The sequence below is a fragment of the Xiphophorus hellerii genome, chromosome 6 (genome assembly GCF_003331165.1).
Source record: "Xiphophorus hellerii strain 12219 chromosome 6, Xiphophorus_hellerii-4.1, whole genome shotgun sequence".
NCBI classification, from domain to species: domain Eukaryota; kingdom Metazoa; phylum Chordata; class Actinopteri; order Cyprinodontiformes; family Poeciliidae; genus Xiphophorus; species Xiphophorus hellerii.
This window is the reverse complement of record NC_045677.1, coordinates 6,533,576-6,553,964: the sequence shown is the minus strand read 5'-3', so window position 1 is coordinate 6,553,964 and position 20,389 is coordinate 6,533,576. Positions and strand designations below refer to the sequence as shown.

The 20,389-nt window shown below is 40.7% G+C and overlaps 1 protein-coding gene across 2 annotated transcripts; it reads left to right on the top strand.

The window, feature by feature from the left end:
• The first annotated feature begins 624 nt into the window (after positions 1-624).
• LOC116722136 (amyloid beta A4 precursor protein-binding family B member 1-interacting protein-like) lies at positions 625-19,840 on the top strand. Of its 2 annotated transcripts, none has more exons than XM_032566313.1 (13): positions 625-739; positions 5,165-5,224; positions 7,648-7,732; positions 9,365-9,570; positions 11,651-11,722; positions 11,801-11,960; positions 12,045-12,166; positions 12,237-12,308; positions 12,408-12,551; positions 16,905-17,015; positions 18,512-18,610; positions 18,696-18,780; positions 19,403-19,840. In XM_032566313.1, exons 2-13 carry the CDS (start codon positions 5,165-5,167, stop codon positions 19,411-19,413), a joined length of 1,227 nt encoding a protein of 408 aa, XP_032422204.1. In that variant the 5' UTR covers positions 625-739; the 3' UTR covers positions 19,414-19,840. The 2 variants fall into 2 exon arrangements, with proteins under 2 accessions (XP_032422204.1, XP_032422203.1); XM_032566312.1 differs by having other exon boundaries at positions 626-739; positions 18,962-19,840.
• Positions 19,841-20,389: the final 549 nt, after the last annotated feature.

Below are 20,389 nucleotides of genomic sequence, written 5' to 3'. Positions count from 1 at the left end.
CTGCAACCCCGGAACCAGAACCAAACGTGCAGAAGCAGCATCCAGCTTCTATGCACCCCAAATCTGGAACAAGCTTCAAGAAAACTGCAAGAGTGCTGAAACCCTGAGTTCCTTTAAATCTAGACTAAAAACCCACCTTTGAGCCGCAGTTACTGAAGCATTGACCAATATATTTGATATGTATTGATGATTTATCATGGCACACATCGAGCAGTTATTGACTTCACGATGTGTCTTTGATGTTTTTTATGTTTTCATGAAGCAGAGCGCTTTGAATTGCCTCATTGCTGAAATGTGCTGTACAAATAAGCTCCATTGGTTGATCGAAAGTCGGAAAATAACTTGAGCTTGTCTTTATCTGATGCCAGGTGAGTATTTAAAAGAAGCAAATAGCTGCAACTTAGACAAACAAGCCACAAAGGCTATTTGTGCACACACAGAGAAAGCTGTATTCAAATGAGACTTCTCTGCAGTGGTGGCGTCACACAGGCGTGAAGAAATGCCCGACTCTATCTGTGGTGCAGAAGCACATGTAAGCAATATGTTTAGAAAAAGAAAAAAACTAAACCTCACAGGGTTTTTACTAGAGAAGTTTGATCTACTTCCTGATTCCTCAGGAAGTTCAGTGAATGTCTGCTATGAGTCATGTGGACATGTGGTTAGATTATAAAAGTGACCTGTGGGCTGCTCATCAGTCACACTCACTTGGTGGTGATCGCATGTGTGAAAGGCAGAAGAGGTAAGAAGGTTACAACTATAGTTCGCAGAGATGTGCATGCGCACGTGGGCGTGTGTGTGTGTGTGTGTCTTTTCAGTTGATTTTTAACTGTATGTTGCATTTATAAAGCAGTATTTGTTTTCTGTAAGTTTAGTTTATGCAGATGCAAAGCAAAGATGCGTAGTGTGAGAGCCGTCTTTGAAACAACAACACCTTTTACCTGTTTGCATGACGAAGAAAAATGGAAATTTCTTCCGTGAACGAATGTGCTTCAGTGGGTCTGAGTGAAATCCCGCAGCGGACACGACTTTAGAACTCGTCAGGCCTTTTCTGCGAAGCAAAACTCTTTTAGGTCCATCGGACCTCCTAAGAGTTAAATACCAGAATATCCACGTCAGCCTCGATTAAGTCAAGCACATGTTCGCTCACAGGAGCCAAACACATGGGACGTGCAACTAATTAGGAAACACCAAGAAGCTCTCAGCCACAAAAAAGGGATCAAACATGACAGTGGCCTGTCAGCAGTTTGCTGTCGTCGTGTTCCTTCCGAGCGCACAGTCTTGATGAATCGTTTTCTTACCCAGAGTTTGGGTTGAAGTCGATTGCTTACGTGCCCGGCGGGTTCGCAGCCGTTTCTCGTTTTGTTGATGCGCGAGGTCGATGCCTCCCACCGAGCGACAACTCTGACAGGCCCCATGAGACGGGGGCATCATAAAAGGCCTGTGGGTTTGTCATGAATCATGCTCAAAAACTCCATTTATTTATGTATTTGTTCCTGAATTCGGTTCTTCAGCTGAAAAGCAGTAGAAGACAGAAATCAAATCTTAATTTCCACATCTGGTGAAGGCGCAGGTTTGGACAGAGTTTTTCACTTTCATGCGAAAACAAGACTTGGCGTCCAAGGATATGTACCTGTTCCCCTTCACTCTGTTAAAGCAAATGGGTAGTCTATTTAGCCGAGCTTACACATAAGAAGGACAATTTCAGTTTGTCTGTATGTCTGCAGTGAATTATTTGCCTTTTGTTTAGAAATGATGATCTGTTTCTGCAGAGAAAAATCCTGGATTTATGTACCGCAAACACTAAGAGATGGTTTCATTTATTAGCATTGTGTAAAGTTTAGATGATACAAATATTTGTTAGTAAGTCATTGTGAAGACATTGTTTGAAATGGTGTAAAATTGTAATGAAAAGCACCGAGGACCCAAAATTCCAGCCAGATGCAATCAGTGATCGTTAAAAGATTTCCGAAAGTGGAAAAGCAGGAAACCGCCAACTGCAGATTCAGGAGCCGCTGGGGGGGGGAGGAGATAAGTTAGTGGCAGATGTGAGATAAGTTTCAAAGAAACGAAAAATTAAAGCCACTAACCTTCTCAGAATCCACGAGAATCTGAAATTCAGCTCCTCAGCAGTGGAGCGATGAACTGGTGGCGGCGTAGACATGACATTGGGTTTGACTTGGAAGACATGTAACGTGGGGTGAATCCTCAAGGACAGCCACTGGGTCCACAGTGTTGGAAACGAGGAATGGGCCGATGAAGTGAAGTGCCGACTTACAGTTCTTAAGCTTAATCCTGAGACTCTCGGCTAAAGATTCACCCATTTATTGTGTATCTGCTGTGGAATCAATGAAAACTGAGACATGATGGGCTGAAGGAGAGATCAACATGTTGGCTGGGAAAAAGGTAGAAGATTAGCTAGACACCTTGCCAAGGTGTAGAGCTCTCCTCCTGTCAACTGAACCTGCTCTTTTAACAGACAGAGACCGTATGGCCCTTGGCTCCACAGTAACAATAAAGGTCAAGTCTCCTCCTGTGAAACTGTTTCCCCCACAGAAAGGAGGAGAACAATCTCTAGGTTCTTGGACTGGTCTTGGAAGTCTGGGGAAAACAAAATAAGCCTCTGAGTGTTTCTTCTCTATCCTTTGTACTGCTAGTCTGAACCCATCCGAGTCCAAATCGTTGCGTGAGTTTGGGTAGTTCTGGGTGGCCCGATCATCTTTGATGTCATCATTAAGTCATTGCATGAACACATCCATTAATGCATCTTGATTCCAGGAAGTGTTTGCAGCGAGCAAATGGAGGTCAATTATGAACTATGACGCTTTTACTGCCTTGCTTAAGGGATGGCTAACCCCTAGATGCCTCCCAGTCAGGGACTGTGGGATCAAACACCCTGAAGAGCTCTTTAGAAAAAGATTGATATGCACAAGAAACAGATTTGTCCTGCCACGCTGTAGTTCCCCATTGTTTAGCCTTAACCAAAAGTATTGAAATGACAAAGGTCATTTTTGATCTCAGTGAGGAAAGAAGAAGTCTGTAACTGAAAACATATTTCCCAATGAGTCAACAAAGATCGGCACTGATCCGGATCTCCTTTTAACGTCACAGTTATATTGTCGAAGGGTCCATTATGGGCCAGATTTTGTGGAAGTGAGAAAGTAGGAGATCACCGACAGCAGATTCAGGAGCCTCCGAGTAGAGTTTGAATAAACAGGGCTGGTGTGAACGTACTCTAACACGAACGTTTGGGGGATGCTTTGTGGCTGCAGGATGTGTCCAGCTCATTGTCATGGAATCTGCCTTAAAATCCAGGTTCCTTGTGGACAATGTGAGCGCATCTGGAAAAATCAAAACTAAAACTGAAACAAATTGGGACCAGCAGCGTGACAGCGACCCAAAACGTACCAGTGAATCCAACAAGAACTGGCTGAGAAATATGTCATAAAAAAATAAATAAAGTAAAATAAAAGTTAGTTGCAAGTTTTATGATTGTGTGCATTGAACTTCTTCAGTCACAGACAAAACCAATTTGTAAAATCAAAACGCAGATGGACTATGACTGTCCTTCTTCGCCGTTTCCCTAAACCTTGGTGGGTCTGAGCCCCTCTCTGCAACACTTTCACCAAGTTGGCAACCACAGAAAGCTCATTCCTCAGTTTGCTTTTTGAAGACAATCCACATGAAAGGTATATTTTTGATCCTGGGAGCTGGCAAGACGACGCCTCCATATGGAAACACCCAAACGCTGAGTTTTGTGAAGAGTTGTCCGCTTCAATAAAACCTTATAGCAGGAATAATAAATGCAAAGTATTTCGTGCCCTTTAAGCAGAAGCTTAAGTGAATGCTTTTGGACGAGGTGTGAGGATAGAAATCGACGTGGGACACCGTCTAGATTGAGATCCCACCTCTTTGATTCTGGGTTTATTGGGGGTGAAGCACACTGGGCTGTGATTAAAGGCACTTTGTGTTTGTTTACAGCCAGAGGAGCATGGAAACCATTTCTGCTCCGCTCCTTTACAGCTCTGCATCATCCGCTCTGGAGATGCAGAGCGTCGCTCAAGATGCCCAACGTTCTTTTTTTTTGTGTGTGTGTGAAGAGAGTGATTAAGCTCAAACCGTTTCGATTTTCGGTGCTTCTTGCCTGAAACTGATTTTAAACTGAACTGAAAGTGTCGGTGCGTTTTCAGTTCCTGACGTGCTTTGCTTTGTAATCTAGTACATATTCTCTCTCAACTTTTGCAAAAAAGTGTACATATCCCTTCTATTTTTACTTTTTTTGAAATTTGCAGACAAAAAAACATTAGTTTATTTTGTGCACAACAGACCAACACAAAGTAGCGTATATTTGAGAAAAGGACAATAAATGACACATGGTATTCTTATTTTTACAACTAAAACCTCGTCAAGTGAGCATTTGTCTTTTGTCTCATGTCTTTTGGTCTCTTATCACCTATGCATATCTGGAAACTGGCATTCCTGCCTGTTTGATTGGAGTGGCGGCGTCAACAATCATCAGTTGTCAAGTATTGCCTCAGAGTCTCAATTAGACTCAAGTTTGCAGTCTGACTTGTGTTGAAATCGAGACCACAGCACACCGAGACCAAGACGCTGAGGAAGGCTGAGACCAGGGGGAAAAAAACAAAACAAAGACCAAAGCAGAGTTGAATTTACTTTACAAACTCTTTAAAATCGTATTGAAATAGTACAGGCACCTTCTCTTGTATTAGATTTACTGAAAACATTTGGGCTGCTTGCGCAGGGATTCAGGCAAACAAAGGGGGAAATGCTTTACACACCTTCACACTGCTTAGCTGCAAGCTAGGACTCTTTTGGTTCCACATTCCCATCTACATGCTCTGAAAGCACGTGGACTCTATTTACAGATAAGTTGACTTCTGAGGCCAATTTGTTGCACTCAATTACATTTATGAAAATCAGAGCAAAGGGGGTGTGTTACAAACACACATCACACTTTTTTAGATTTTGATGGTTATGCCCTCTCCGTTCTGTTGGTCCGCCATATAAAATCCCAATAAAACAAAAGTAGGTTTTGGGTTGTAATATAATAAAATGACAACAAAAAAAAAGGTTCAGTTGATAAGAATACTTTTGCAAGGAGATGTACAGTATGTAATAATAATAATAATTTTGCTACTTTTGGCAGATGGACGAGATCGATGCTATGTTCAGTGACCTGCTGGGAGAGATGGATCATCTCTCTCAGGTAAGTTTCTTTTTCTTTTTCGAGGTAGAAAGTACCGATCTTGTTTGTCTGAATGTTAATGTGCAAACAAGCTAGCTGGTGGAAGACTGTCAGTTTGATGCAAGTCAGTCAGCATGTTGGTGTCAATGGAAAGAAATGGAAAACCTGCCTGTGACAGAATATGCTGAAATTTGGAAAAACAACAGTTACAACCCAATTATTTTATTTCTTTTATCATTTTTTTCACCGTACATCGCATTATGTTCATTTATTTGAATCGTTGAATCAATGAAGAAAATCTGAAAATACATCAATGCGTGAGAAAAAAAGGCTTTCTGATAGATTGACTGCAGCATTAAAGTCCCAATATGCAACAAAGACTTTTTTCTACATAATGCTGTTGAAACAGTATTTTGAGAAAGTGAAAGCAGCTTTCATAAAAAAATAAAAAAAATTAAAAAAAACATCTTGTAAGCATGGAGAGGGATCAGTTATGCTTTGGGCTTGGAGACATGGAGAAAAAAAAGTGTTTGTGTCTTTTTTTATATGTATGCAAACTTCTGGTTTTAACTGTAGGTAAGGTTTAGCTAGCACTACTCATGCAGGTGGTCCGTCTGCATTAAGAGGTGCTTATTCGAAGTGTTGACTTGGTGGAGATGCCCACCGCACTTTTCGGATTTTTATTAGCAAAAGAAACAAACAAAAAATAATAATCCAACGCAAGACGGTTTGTGATTGTGACAATTCATGGATATGAATGATTTGGCGAGACGATGTTTCCCTGATGTTTTTGGTTGGTTTAAATTCACCAACGTTCTTGTGCGGCTCAAAATATTAATTGTAAATGTATGGCCAAACGACTCCTCTTCATTTTTCGATTCACATACTCTTCTCTAAACAGCTGTTTACAGATAACTCCCTTTACCTAACAGTCTGATCCTGATGACATCATCCTTTCTTCAGGATCTCTTGACCTTCCTAACTGGTTTGTGTTGGTATGTTTCAGGCTCCTGGGCATCAGCAGGTCCGTTTGTTTCTGACTGATTTGCTGCTCCTGATGGTTTTGCCTCTCGTAAAATGAGCTGCAGCCTCCCATGTTTATGGGTCGGCTCAGTTAAAGGAGCAATCCCACAGAACCAGATACCACTGATAAATGACTTTGTGTCTTAATAAAACTGTGCTTCAAGTTTTAAAGGCCTTGCAGCCGTTTCTTCTGCAGACGCTCTACTTTAAGTGTCACCAGAACGGTCAGGAGACGGTTCCTTTCTCTGCTCAAATCCACGTTTGGGGAATCAGTTAATCGTGCGATGTACGCCGCGTTTGTCCGGATGATATCAGATTACACCGGGCGCTTTTGTGTTTGGACTCTGCAGATCATAAACAGAATGAAAACCGAAGCATCTGCATGTGGGTCGGACATCAGGCCGCAGAGACGACGTAAGCTGCTCATCATAAGAAACTGCAGCTTCCGCCAAGAGCATACTGATGTCTCATGGAGACTCAGCCTGAGGCATATTTTACCATTCTCCGTCTCCGATGCCTGCATAGAAGCAGGAATAGAGAGCAACGCAGAGAATAGGATCAGTCTGTAGTTCATATCAGATTGACTCACACTGATAGTTTGGAGCGCTTTCTTTGCAAAACCATAACTGCAAAAGCAATCTCAAACAAGAGGGTGTGAATGAAAAGGATATAAATTAAAGTACAAACATCCCTTTCATTATATTAATTATCTGCTTCAACTTAGTTTGGGGAAGCAGAGCATTAAGTAATTTAAACTCCAGCCTTGCCTTTGCCTGTCACTTCCAAAACTGTAAAATTACGAACATCCACAGCCAAGCCTGAGCTTGAGCTTCAAAACTCTGAGATGCCAAAGGTATTCTCAAACGCACTACTGCTGCAAAATGCATAAATACATGCTCAAAGCTTTCAAAAACGAAGGACCAGACAGGTGCATTAATTAATCTCGTGTTGCTCTATGCAAGCGCTCCATCTTCACTGATGAAGATTTACTCACCTGAGCATGCTGAATGCTTTAAGGGGCTCCAACTGACAGCAGCCCGGCCCACTTTTTGACAAAATCAGCTAATGGTTATCGGATTGCTCTAAGGCTTTCACCCACTGCAAAAACACAAAATCACACCAAATATTTTTCTTCTAGTTTCTCGTGCAAATATCTTAGCATGTTTGAAATAAGACAAAACTAACTTACAAGTAACTTTTTAGCAAAGAAATAGGAGCTTGTTTTTCAGTCAATAATACCTTAACATTGATGAAAAAGCACTAATTCCACTGGCAGATTTTTTCACTTATATAAAGACATTTATCCCATGTTACAAGTGAGTTCAAACGTAACTAACTAAACCTTCTTTATTCTGTTAGTCTTCTAGTTTGCTCACTATTTAATTTGAACCCTGACCTCCGGTCCCTGCACGTCTCTGCAGAGTCTAGCAGAAGCCACAGTTTCATCAGAAGTGGATGCGACTCCGCAAGAGAGCTCCTTCTCCATCGGCTTCAACAACCTGAACGGCAAGTTCTCCATCATTCTCGGCTGTTTCATCTGAGACGGCGACGATGGCAAAACAGATTTTTGTTCAATTTAAAATGTAACAATTTACAATTGAACCCGGTATTAGCTGAAGCTTAGCGGGCTTTTGAGCGAGCTACACTCCAATATAAAATGTATTCATCGTTCAGCATGCAAGATTCATATTTTTGTGAAGATTAAAACTGTGATTATAAATTTGCTGTTTATTTCTAATGGGGGGAAAAAAGCTGATACTTTATGTAATTTTAGCCAAATGTAGTTTTTGTTGTGAAAATTCACAACAGAAAGACTGATTCAAGATTCAATGCATACATTTTTTTTTAAAGAAATGTATTAATACGTGAAGGAAGAAGTCTTTTTCACTCTTATTTTTGAGCTTGCACAATTTCAGCCAGGTCTTATCATAAGCATATGCACGAGGGTCAGATAATGTTGTATTCATTTCCTCCTGTGTTAGCAACGATTATCTCCAGGGAAAAGCATGCAGCCCTTATCGCTTTGCATCCAAATGAACTCTCATGCCAGAACCTGATGCTAAAAATAATGCACATGGATGACGTGGTGAAAAATTTTATTGGCAGAGCAGGTCAGAAGTAAATCTCTTTACCAATCTAAAATTAGTTTAAACAAACTACCAGAGTCTCTTTTTTTTCTTCTTTAAAAAAACTTCTATTAAGCTAAAAACATCTGGAAATATGAAGTATTTTTTACAAAACATCTGATGTTTTTTTGGCAGACATGTTTGGCAGAGTCAGATTATTAAAAACATAAGAAAATAGAAAAAAATACCGAACCCTCTAAGTGTTCCAACATTTAACCACAAACTCCACGTATCATCACAGATGTCATCTCACAGACAACGCGCCAGAAGACTGTGTCACTGTGTTCAAGGAGAAACCTCAGAGCCGACACGCTAACTACGCTACAAACTCATCATCGTCAGAAAATAAAGCATGAAAGTATTTTCCAACGTAGCTGCCTGGAAGACTAACGTTTCAAAACAAATGTTTGGTCTTCTTCTTCCTTTAACTAAACCAATATGGCTCTCTGGAAGCAAAATTTTGCCCACCCTGGCGCCAAAAGCTAACTGCTAAGCTAACTTGTAGCAGATGTGGTATTCTCTGAGTGCGTGGCATCCCAGTCGAAGTCCCTTATACTTTACAGACTTTTGTAGGTTAGAAATAACAAAAAATATATTTTAATATGCTGTTTGGAAGTTAAAGGTAATAATGATAAAGACACCAGTAGGCTAGGCTTAGCGATGCAGGCTGCTAGCATTCGCTGGTAGCACAAAGCGTACAGTAATCTTACTGTGGTGACAGAACGTGTAAAGCTAAAGTACTGTCTAAGCCAGGGGTGGGCAACTCCAGGCTTAGAGAGTTGCTGGTCTCCTGCAACTTTTAAATGTGTCTCTACTTCAACACACGTGAGTCAAATAATGAGGTCATTAGCAGGACTCTGAGAACTTGACTGCACTTGGGAGGTGATTCAGCTATTGGATACAAGTGTGTTGGACCAGGGAGACATCTAAGAGTTGCAGGACACCGGCCCTCGAGGACCAGGATTGTCCACCCCTGATCTAAGCAAAGCTTTCCTTTAACATCCATCTGCAGAGTCTCTGAATGAGCTGGAGGACCATGATCTGGATGCTCTGGTGGCCGATCTGGAGTCAAAGTCCACTGATCAACAATCTCCCACACACAATGGCAACAGCAACCCAACAGGAAATGAAACCGCACCACCTGCCGTTTATCAAGAGTCCGAGCCTGTGGTGACCTTTCCTGTGGTCACCACTCAGTCATCGAGAGCTGTGAAAATGGTAGGACTCAAAAGTTTCACAGGGCACTGCACACGTGAAATTATTTAAACCTTAAAAAAATTCATTTTTAGTTCAAAATAGCTCAACATTGAAATGCTCTGTAGACGTCTGGGCAAACGTACACAGACATGTGGTTTAATTCTGTTTTTTTTTTTTTTTTTAATGTCTGGAATTGATTTTAGATGCTAGAAGTTTAAATGTAGATGTGTTTTAGCCACTATGGACATGAAGCCTTGAACTTGGAATCTGTCAGGACTGAGTTTTTGGTTTTGGTTTTGCTTTTCATTTTACTTAGCATTATGTTTTAGTTCACTTTAGGTTAGCCCGTCATGGTCCTTTCAGTTTTATTTGAGGTTATTCAGTGTGATTAGAATTGCCTTGTTGTTTTCCTTATTTTCAATCCTTCATAGTGTTTCTACTTGGGGTTATTCTTTAGTTACTTTAGGTTCTGTTATTCTTGTATGTCTGAGTCTATGTCGAGCTTTCTTTAGTGATTATAGTTTATTTTTATTTAATCCTTCTAGTTATTCCTTATTTCAGCCTCCCTGTAGTGTTTCTAGTAATGTTTATTTCTTTGTTATTTTTCATCACTCCAGGTTCAGTTATTTTTACATGTCTGAGTTTAGGTTTACCTTTGTTTAGTAGTTCCAGTTATTTCTTATGTACTTCTATCTTTCCTCAGTAGTGTTTCTAGTTTTCTTATTTTGTCACTTTAGGTTTAGTCAGTCTTTTGTCTGAATCTACAGTATGCCCATCCTTCTTTAGCGATTCTAGTTAGGTTATTTCTTTGTTTAGATCTTCTAGTTTCTAGTTTGTAGTTTTGTTAGTTAATTTTCTTCATTAAAATAAGTATCCACATAAACTACGTCTACTGCCTGCTGCGATTCGGTCCACTCCTACACACATCATGACAGAATCTGTCAATTACTAAGGAAGTGATTTACTATTTATAAGGTTATCTTCACCATAGTATGTACTTCACAAATAATATACAAGTCAACCACTGTTTACCTGTTTCTCCCAATTTTTCACACACAAATAATACAGAATATTTTCCAGACACTGATAGGACTGGCGCCACATCGCAACAACAAAAAAGCTCAAATTAGTTTAGAATATTAAACCAAATGAAACTATTGTATAGTTTCAGTTTTGTAATCAATTCAAGACAGTTTTCTTATACAGTGTAACACATGTCGCCTTAAGGCACTGTTTACAATAAAACACTGCGAGTTAAAATGAACTGCTATGGCCCAGCTCCCTCTACAAAGTCTATCCTGCCTCTTAAAGGGGCAGTACTATGTATTTTCCAGGTGCATATTGCCATTTTATAGCACAATCAAGTAATTATTTTACCTTCTATTTTAAAAAATGCTACATATATCAAATATGACTTGAAGGAATTTCAACTTCCTAATTTAACGCCTTGAAATTGGGCCTCTATCTCTTTAAGAAGCTCTTGCTATTTCTGAAACTCCGCCTTCAGGAAGTCATCACAACATGGCTCCTCCTCCTTACTCCTTTACTTACTCCTTTAACAACATTTTTACCAGCATTTCACTGAGAAGTAGCTCGAATAACGAGCCCAGCAGATGTACAGTTTCACCAGGTGTTTGCTAATTGCTGCTGTCTAGTCTGAAGGAGCTGAGTGGGGCACCTTTGGGGCTCGAAGGCGGGGCTAGGCCCAACCAGGTGTTTTGCACAGCTGAATGGTTGCCACGGGAGATTCAAGGATTTCTCAAACATGTGTATGCATGAATCAAAGCAACACTCCAGGTGTGTTTTTGATGAGGAAATAACATAACATGATATGATGTTAAACAAATTGATTTAACATCATACTGCTGGAGATATTAGCAAACACCTGATAGATCTGTGAATCTGCTGAACTCCTCCTCCAAACTACTTCTCACTCCTAAGAACAGTTGTAAATAGCATGATGGAGAAACGTCATGTTGACATGCTGATGGCGAAGTGTCAGAAAGAGCAGAAACTTCTTAAAGAGACGGAGGCCAAGGCATCATCATGTGGATCGTAGCTTTCCCACTGTTGTTCTGATGTTGCACTTCATGCTTTCCAGAACGAACCCCAAATGAAGGCGGATAAAATTAAAGTGGCTCTGGATAAACTGAAAGAAGCCAAAGTGAGGAAGGTAAACTCAGCGCTCAGTGTCTCACTTCCACCCTGCAGTAGCACAGCTCAATTAAACCAAGCACTCCGCCCCTTGTAGTTGATTATAAAGGTCCTGATGAGTGACAACAGCTCTAAGACCTTGATGGTGGACGAGACGCAGACAGTCAGGGACGTTTTGGACACTCTGTTTGAGAAGACACACTGTGAGAGCAGCATTGAATGGAGCCTGTGTGAGACCAATCCAGATCTGCAGACTGGTGAGACAACCAGCACACACTGAACATCCGAGCTGAAGCCATGTAGGCACTCATTCAGGCAGCGTTTTCCTCAAATTGTCTCAGAAAGGGCCTTTGAGGATCACGAGTGTCTGGTGGAACCGCTGTCTGCTTGGAGTCGGCACAGCGAAAACAAACTCTACTTCTTGTCAACGCCTCAGAAGTACATGATGTTCACAGAGCCTCAGGTAAGCTCCGGTCTTGAGAAATGCCTGAGCGCTTTACCTACCCTGACCCTAACCCTAATCCAATTTGCAGATTTTTTACATGTGGAAGAAGAAGAAATCTAGCAGCGATATGAATAGCCAGGCCAAAGAGCTTCTTATCAAGGTTGGTTATGGGAAAACCAAATCGGTCTTCTCTCCATCACACATTTTAACTCAGTTAGCCGAGAATTACCTTTGCGTTGTTTTTCTTTTCTTACAATAGGAGCATTTCGGAGGTTCTACTACTATTGTCCCTAATCTCGAGGGCGTGTTATACCTAAAAGAAGATGGGAAGAAGGTTTGGAAACCTCGCTACTTCATGCTTAGGGCCTCTGGGATCTATTATGTCCCCAAAGGAAAAACGAAGGTATGACACATAAAGGAAAGAAGCTAAAGGGGTAGTGTCATAAAAAACTAACCTTTTTGAGCTTTATATCATGTTCTAATGTTATTTGCTCATCAAAAACATACCTGGAGTGTTGCTTTGATTCTTTCACGCATGTTTGAGAAATCGTTTTATCTCCCATGGCAACCATTCAGCTGGCCAAAACACCCGATTGGACCTAGCCCCGCCTTCAGAGCTGCAGTTTCCAAGCTTCAGAGCTTCTGCCTCACGGAACAGCCCTCCCTCACTCAGCTCCTTCAGACTAGCCAGGAGCAATTAGCAAACACCTGGTGGAACTGAGTATCTGCTGAGTTCATTACATGAGCTACTTCTCAGTGAAACATTGGTAAAAATGTTGTTAAAGGGTTAATAGAGGAGCCATGTCATGACGACTTCCTGAAGGCGGAGTTTCAGAAAGAGCAAGACGGCCTCTGTCGCCCAATTTCAAGACTAAATCCAGAATTAAAAGTCCTTTTAAGTCATATCTGGAATATATAGCATTTTTATAACAACTGAAGGTAACATAGTTACTTAATTATAATAAAAAAAACCACATAACACAAGCCTATGCCTGGAAAACACATGTTACTGCTCCTTTAAATCTAACCTCAAGAGTGTAAAAACACATCATTATTTATAGAACTAGTGAAAAAGTGCTTTAATTATACTACTGCATTGCTTCTAAACTATTTAAGAAGTAAAGTGAGATCCAGGTGGTTCAAATTGAAAGCAGTGGACTATCTAATCATTCACAGATGGGTCGGCGCATGCAGATGTGTGTTAACACAACACTAAGAAGGGAAGACATCGGCATTGACCTTGGAGAGCTGTCTGAAGTCCATTATTCTACAATAAGATTATGAACAACAGGAAAACATTTATGACAGCTAAAAATCTTCTCAACATCTCAAGTTGCCAAGAAATATCACTCTCTCCAAACAGAATGAAGCAGTATTATTTACTCTGGCTGGATTGCATCTGACTATATAACAAATTGTTGAAGAAGGCTCTTTTGACAAATGGGGGGTGGTTGAGGAAGTAGAGAGATATTTGACTATAATGCACAGCCCCCTGTTTGCTGAAACCTAAACATAGCTTGTGAAAACATCTTGCAGAACCTGTTAAACACAGAGGGGAGAGTTGATGATCTGGGCTTGTTTTGGTTGACTACTAACTTGCCCGAACTCCGAGTCACGATGTTGAGCAAAAACTGAGTCGGGCTACAATGAAATGTCCCCAAACACGGCAGCAAATCTACAACAGAATGACTGGAGATGATGACTCGGCGTGATGCAGCGAGCCAGTAAAAGCCCCGATCTCAACCTGACTGACATGCTGTAGTGGACCTTATTAGAACATCGAGTGCAGAGAAGCAAATACCCTAAAAACTACATGAATTGCTGTTGTAAAGAGGAGTCAGCAGCAATTTACTTCACAACAATATGAAAGACTAACAGCTACCAGTAGTTTTTGCTCCTGTTGGTATAAGCCACTGCTCTATAGTCTTTCCACTATAGTTTAACTTTTCTAATGTGAATAATTACAACCTGGAAACTGCTGACTGTTTTTCTGCTCTCTGGGTTTCTTTTTAACACACCTGTTTACTGTTTTTTTTTGCTCTTTGGGTTTATTTTAGAATCTGGTAAAGAGCAGATCATTTTTGACATCAGTTTATGCTGATGCGTAAAACTGTAGAACCGATACAGCGCGACATTTTTATGCCGCGACTGTGTCGAGTTTGAAAATAATTTTATTTAGAACTGGGTGTTTGCAGGAAACAAGTGCAAACACTCACACTCAACCCCCACGTCCAAAAATCTTCTTCGAGATCGTTGACGAGCAGATTAAGGCTTCGTTTTAACAGAGACTCTTGCTGTGAAAAAGTTGTATCCTTTATCCAGCCTGTCTGTTTAGTTGGACATTCAGATTGCAAACAACTGAGCAAATGTGATGCGCAAATGATTCAAAATTGTATATTAGTTTGTTTAGATTTTGCAAACAAACAACTTTTCTTTCTATTGAAGTTAACAGGATGGAACTTCATCTGACCCTGAAATGACGATCTGTCCCATCTTCCTGCAAGCAGGAGTTTGGCATCAGTCACTTTCAACCTCTTCTAAATGTAGATTGAGACAGTTCATTGGTGATTTGAATGCACTGCTGTTTAATGTAGCTGACATATAAACATGAATGTCATCAGCAAAGAATGAAAAGCGCTTCCCAAAACAGATACGGAAGACAAATTGTACAAAGTGAGCAATGGACCCAATGCATATCCACGAGGAATCCCAAAATGGATCGGAAATCATTACTGCTAGTCAAACAGTTACTGTTAGCATATTTGTTATACATATACTCTAGATCATATACAGTAGAGTCTAACTTAAAATAACATTAACTGCTAAGTAGCTAGCAACGGCTAGTGCTAGCCATGATTAACATTAACACTTTGACCAAAGATCTGTTCACAGAATCTGTACAGAAAGGTAATAACTAAATGCTGAAAATGAATTGTGTTGACTCAACTCTACTGTGTTAATAAACCAAGACTTGGATTGATCATTGAAACCTTGATTAGACTTGATTTGCAGGAAAAAACAAGAAGCCTATTTTGAGTTGATTTACACCCAGCAGTTTTTAATGTGCATCTGGGTGTTTCATTGTACGTCACATTTTATATTGAGGCAATGGTGGTTGGAGTTTCTCCTGTAACTGGTGGGTTGCCATTTCGGAAACCGGCTCCATTTGTTCCAGCCGTGTCTTGTCCTTGGGCAAGACACTTCATTTGCCTTACGTTTCGCCAACGGCAGCTGTGGCTGCGGTGTAGTAGCTCGCCACCATCAGCGTGTGAATGACTGAATGTAGAGTAAAGAGCTTTGGAGTCCTCTGAACTCGATTAAGCACCATACAAGCACAAGCCATACACCATTTGCTGTATCCCCACATGATCAGGCAGTCTTTCTTATGAGCTGATACGAGACTCTATTTAAAAGACAAGTAGTGGAAAGATGACTGAAACTCATTGCAAAGAGAGAGATAAATAGCAGCCAGTCAAAATGCTTCACTTTCAGGAAGTCACTAGGCTTCAACTTGTCACCAACGACCCCGTGTTTGTCGGTGAGGGTAAACATGTCAACATTATTCTCATCTGCTGAGAAAGAAAATAGGAAGAAAAGTTGTAAGGTTTTAGTTGCAGCTAAAACTATTCAATCCCTCTTACAAATAGATTTTATTTGCCGAATTCAAAATTGTGTAGGTGCTTCCAAGAAACAAATTACACAGGAACTGTTAAATAAAAGTAACATTTGCAATATTTTGTCTAGATTTATCCTACTGTCAATGAATACTCCATCAATATAATTGTCTAGTATCTTCAGAGAAGATTCTTACCTTGTACAAACAAGAAAAAAGGAAAGGTTTGCCAAAACAAAACAGAGCTTGTGAATGTTCCTAGAGATACCGCTGAAAGTTTTTAGAGTTAAAGTTGAAGGAGCAGTGGCTGCACCACATAGTTGGGGTAAAAACAGGAAGCAATCACCGACTGCCAAGGGCCATGAGAAAGCAAGTGGTAAAAACTAAACGCTGAAATGCTTCTTCATTGAACTCCAAGACACACTCTACCGCAGGCCTAACAAAACCACAACAACAACAAAAAAAAATGGTTCCAGTTTCCTCACAGCTCCATAAATGAGTCAAAGAGGTATTGGGATTCTGAATTAAAACTGAAACTTTTCAGGTCTGTGAATTAGAATGTCTAGCATGTCTACAGTGAAGCATGGTGATGTGATGTACGGGGCTGCTGTGCTTCGTCCGGTAGTGAAAAACTGCTAGATTTAATCTCAGGATTTCAAATCCAGGCAGAAAATGTCATATTAGTTGTACGCTACCAATTGGTTACAGAAGACTTCCTACAACAGTGGTTCATAACCCCGACCCTCAAGTGCCATTAGTCACAGTGCATGTTTTAGGTGTTTTCTTGCTGCCACACACCTGACTTAAACAACTGAGTGATTACAATAGACATAACAGAAGAGGTCATGCAATGATTTGAATCAGGTGTGCTGCAATAAAGACACATCTAAAACATGGAGAAGAGGAACACCTGAGGGCAAGGGCTGGGAACCAATGTCCAAAGGCCTTTTCACATGAGGAGAAAGGTTAGATTCATCAGAACGCTACCAGCATGTAGTGCCAGACCACGAGTCACATTTGCCGTAGCTCATGACCGCAAAGAGGTGCTGTGGATACTTGTCTTGAAGGAGTTGTGACATCCTTTGTACATCTTCCAAAGTTTTCAGCAACGCACATCCTAAACATTTCTGTTTCTCTCCAAAGTCTTCCACTGATCTCGCCTGTTTTGTTCGCTTCGAAAAAGTCAACGTCTACACCGCCAGCAGCTACAAACAGAAATACCGAGCGCCCACAGACTTCTGTTTCCTGTTAAAGGTGAGATGCTGTTCAAGATTTAAAGAGCTCCTTTACTCTTCAGGTGTTTTTTCTCTATGAAAAGTACTTTGATCGCGCACTGGCGGAAACTACATTTTTCGTTCCTAATGTTCAAACTGGTCTTGAGGCGACAGCAGCTGATTGTAGTGACTGGCATTAGGAGGACTTCTGATGACAACAGTTGCTGTTAAGTATAATAAATGCAGGTTCATGATCAGCTTCGTACCAATCAGTTACCACTTGGGGCTATTGAAGCTTAACAGATGTCTTGCATTCAGAGTTCACAGATGGGTGTATTTTTAGCTCCCCTCATACTTCATGAAGGTGCATATATGAAAACAGCCAAAGTGAAAGAGGAAGACGGCGCTCAAAATAAGGAACAGAGGGCGGTGAGGTGGTGCTCTACACTGGAGTGAGCTGAGGTGTTTTTGTAGTTTCAGCTGAAAAGATCCGAGAGAGCAGCAAGAGGGCTGGTAACAATATGTGGAGTCAAATATCAGGCTGCAGGTTTAAGAGGTCATGCAGGCATATTTTTTGGCTTTACACAACAACAAAAACAGCACAGCTTAAACTCTCTAAATATGGGTTAAAAAAAACCCCATTTAATAGCAAATGCAGTCCCTTCTTTTTTCAGTTTTAGCGAGCCCACACTGCCCTCTGCTGGCTCTATTTTTGTACTACTCGTTAAAGAAAATAATGAAACCATTTCCTTCAGCGCCTTATACAAGGCATAATAAAACACATTCATTGTCTGTGTAGCTCTAAATGAAAAATGTCAACAATGTCAGCATGCTCATCTCAGCTTGACCCAGTTTGGAAAATGAGGGGTTGTAGCACAACAACCGAGGCCGGTGGTTTAATCAAACAAAGGCACATTTGTTGGCACCTGGACGTGTCAAAAGTCTTAAAATAAATCCAGCTTTTATAGTGGCATAATCTCACGATGACAAATTGATGCAAAGCCAGAAAACATTTATTCAGTGAGGGAACAAAAATCCCATCGAAAAATATCTGATAAATAAGCAATTTTTCGCCATAGTTATTATTTTTTTAATAATTTATTAATCTAAATCACCCAGAATCAGAGTCATCGCTTGTACAAACTCCTCTTCAGCTCACCGTGCAGATTTTCTTGATAAACCATTTCTGTGCTGATTTGGCCACGTTTTGCAACATTGTCCCACTGAAAGACTCACTGATGACACTTTTTTAGTTCACCAGATTTTTTTTTTGTTTCAAAGTATTCATGAAGCCATGCACTCTAGCAAGGGATCCTTGGAAGAAAATCAGGCCCACAGCATTACAGATCCTCCACTGTACATACACAGTATAGACATGAGGCGCTTTTCCACGCATTCCTTTCTTGTTTCACGGCAAACCTAAGTGGAGTGTTAAAGTGAACTGAAATTTAAAGTTGTGGTTTTCAAATGCTCCAATGTGAGGCTATCCTTCTGCAATAAAATACAAATATACTCAGAAGTTTTTCTACGTCTTAGCATCCCTGCATCCAGAAGGAGTCTCCCTACATCAAGATCCTGTGCTGTGAAGACAAACACGCACTTCTGCTTTGGGTCAACTCCATCAGAATAGCAAAGGTCAGGTTCATCGCCGCTCGCTGTGATGTGCGCATTGTGTTGCGTGTTCACAGATGTGTGTCCTCTGTGTGTGTGTGCGTTTCAGTACGGTGCTGCGCTGTACAAGAACTATCAGGCTGCGGTGACCAGAGCATCCGCTCTGCAGATTCCCTGCTCAGCAGCAAACAAAGGTGAGAACCCAGAAATGCAGAAGAAACAAACGAATGGTTTGTCTGAAGCAGCTCTGTCCAAGCTAAATCCTCCAAATCTCTTTAGATATCGCAAATGTAGTGCTACAACAATCAGGCAGGAACAACTTGTTGACTAAACGTTTCAATTCAAAAATGGGAACTTCTTTATATTTCTCTGCAGAGAAATCTAACGGTGCTACCTCCCTGGAAAGCCCATACCCAAGTTCATAAGCCAAATCCACTGAAGCTAAATCATCACCTGACACCTGACATCTTCAATCCTCCTTCTGGACAAGAATATCTTTGAAACAAACAAGAACTTCCCTCAGCACAGCATCTTGCCTGGAGTTTGCATATTTGTGGTAGGAGGATGTCCAAAATCACTTAGTGGGCCGCAAATTGTCCCTGGGGCCACACTTTGGACATCCCTGACTTCAAATAAACCCATTTTTATTTGCACTGGCATGACCTTGTACTGTAAGGTGCGAGGTCATGCCTGTACCACATAGTATATGCATGACCTTGTACTATAGGTCATGGTTGTACAAAGTCAGAGAGAGGAATTCTGTGTTAATCCCATTTAGACTATTGTTCTTGAGAAATCTTCTCGATTTGCTTCCGGTTTCCTGTTGATGCTCATTTAACACAAAGGATCCGTTTGGAGGCACTTTGGCACCATCACCGTCCAGTGGTCACAGTGTGAATGACATATACTTGTAAATACAATTTATGATTTTCTTAAAATAAAAATGCAAAATTCAGGCAGTAAGGGGTTAGGAAACTATTGTTTACGAAAAAAAGTATAATAAGTGCAATCATTGGGAGTCCTGCTGTGGACATTTGTCCTGCTCCCCCTTTCCAACAAGACATTATACATCGTCTCTGAGGTTGGACCATAAAGAGACAGGGATCTTTGACTCTTTGTACAAACTGTGTGGTGTACAAACGTTTTGCCAAGGTGGCCAAAAATGTAAAGCTGAAAGTATTCCATGGGCCATAAAGTTTTTATTGTTAGGGTATTGTTTTTATTAAAGCTGATTTAAGATGGTGTTTGTCCAGATTTCTTTTGTGCGCGTATTTTGAGCAACAAGAGCAAGATGTGGCTCGCGACTGCATTATTTAGCCTATGAAAAAAACTGGTTAGCATCTCGTCTTTTGTGCGTATTTAATGTTGCTCCTGTATAAGGGTAAACGCCGTTTATGACATGGGGATATAAACCATGTGGTGTGAATTCAGGCAAAATTTGATTAACACATCAGGAGCTTATGAAGCCTGCTGGAAATTGCCCTTGCTACAGCAATCCTCCACTGCCAGAAGTGAGCCGAGAGATCGCTGAACGGCTCCGTTCACTTCCTCCGCTGAAACGACAAACACGTTTATGTGAAGCGTAATCAGCAGCAAGTTATTAATATCAGAAGAAATGTACTTTGCTACAACGTAATACAAAAAAGTAAGTTTTTTTTTAATTGTTATTATTTTCAGGTAAAAAGAACCTAACTTAATGCTACCTTCAACCAACCACAGAAAAAAAGTGCAAATTTATACTTTTCTGTCTTTTTCTGACCCAAGAGTGTCAATACACGTCACAATAAACATCTATATGACGCC

Bases quoted from the DNA above. Each gene is read 5' to 3' on its own strand.
- LOC116722136 (XM_032566312.1), top strand. From the start codon at position 5,165: ATGGACGAGATCGATGCTATGTTCAGTGACCTGCTGGGAGAGATGGAT. The intron at 11,723-11,800 runs GTAAACTCAGCG...CGCCCCTTGTAG, and splicing joins AAGAAGCCAAAGTGAGGAAG to TTGATTATAAAGGTCCTGAT. The intron at 18,781-18,961 runs GTGAGAACCCAG...ATTTCTCTGCAG, and splicing joins CTGCTCAGCAGCAAACAAAG to AGAAATCTAACGGTGCTACC.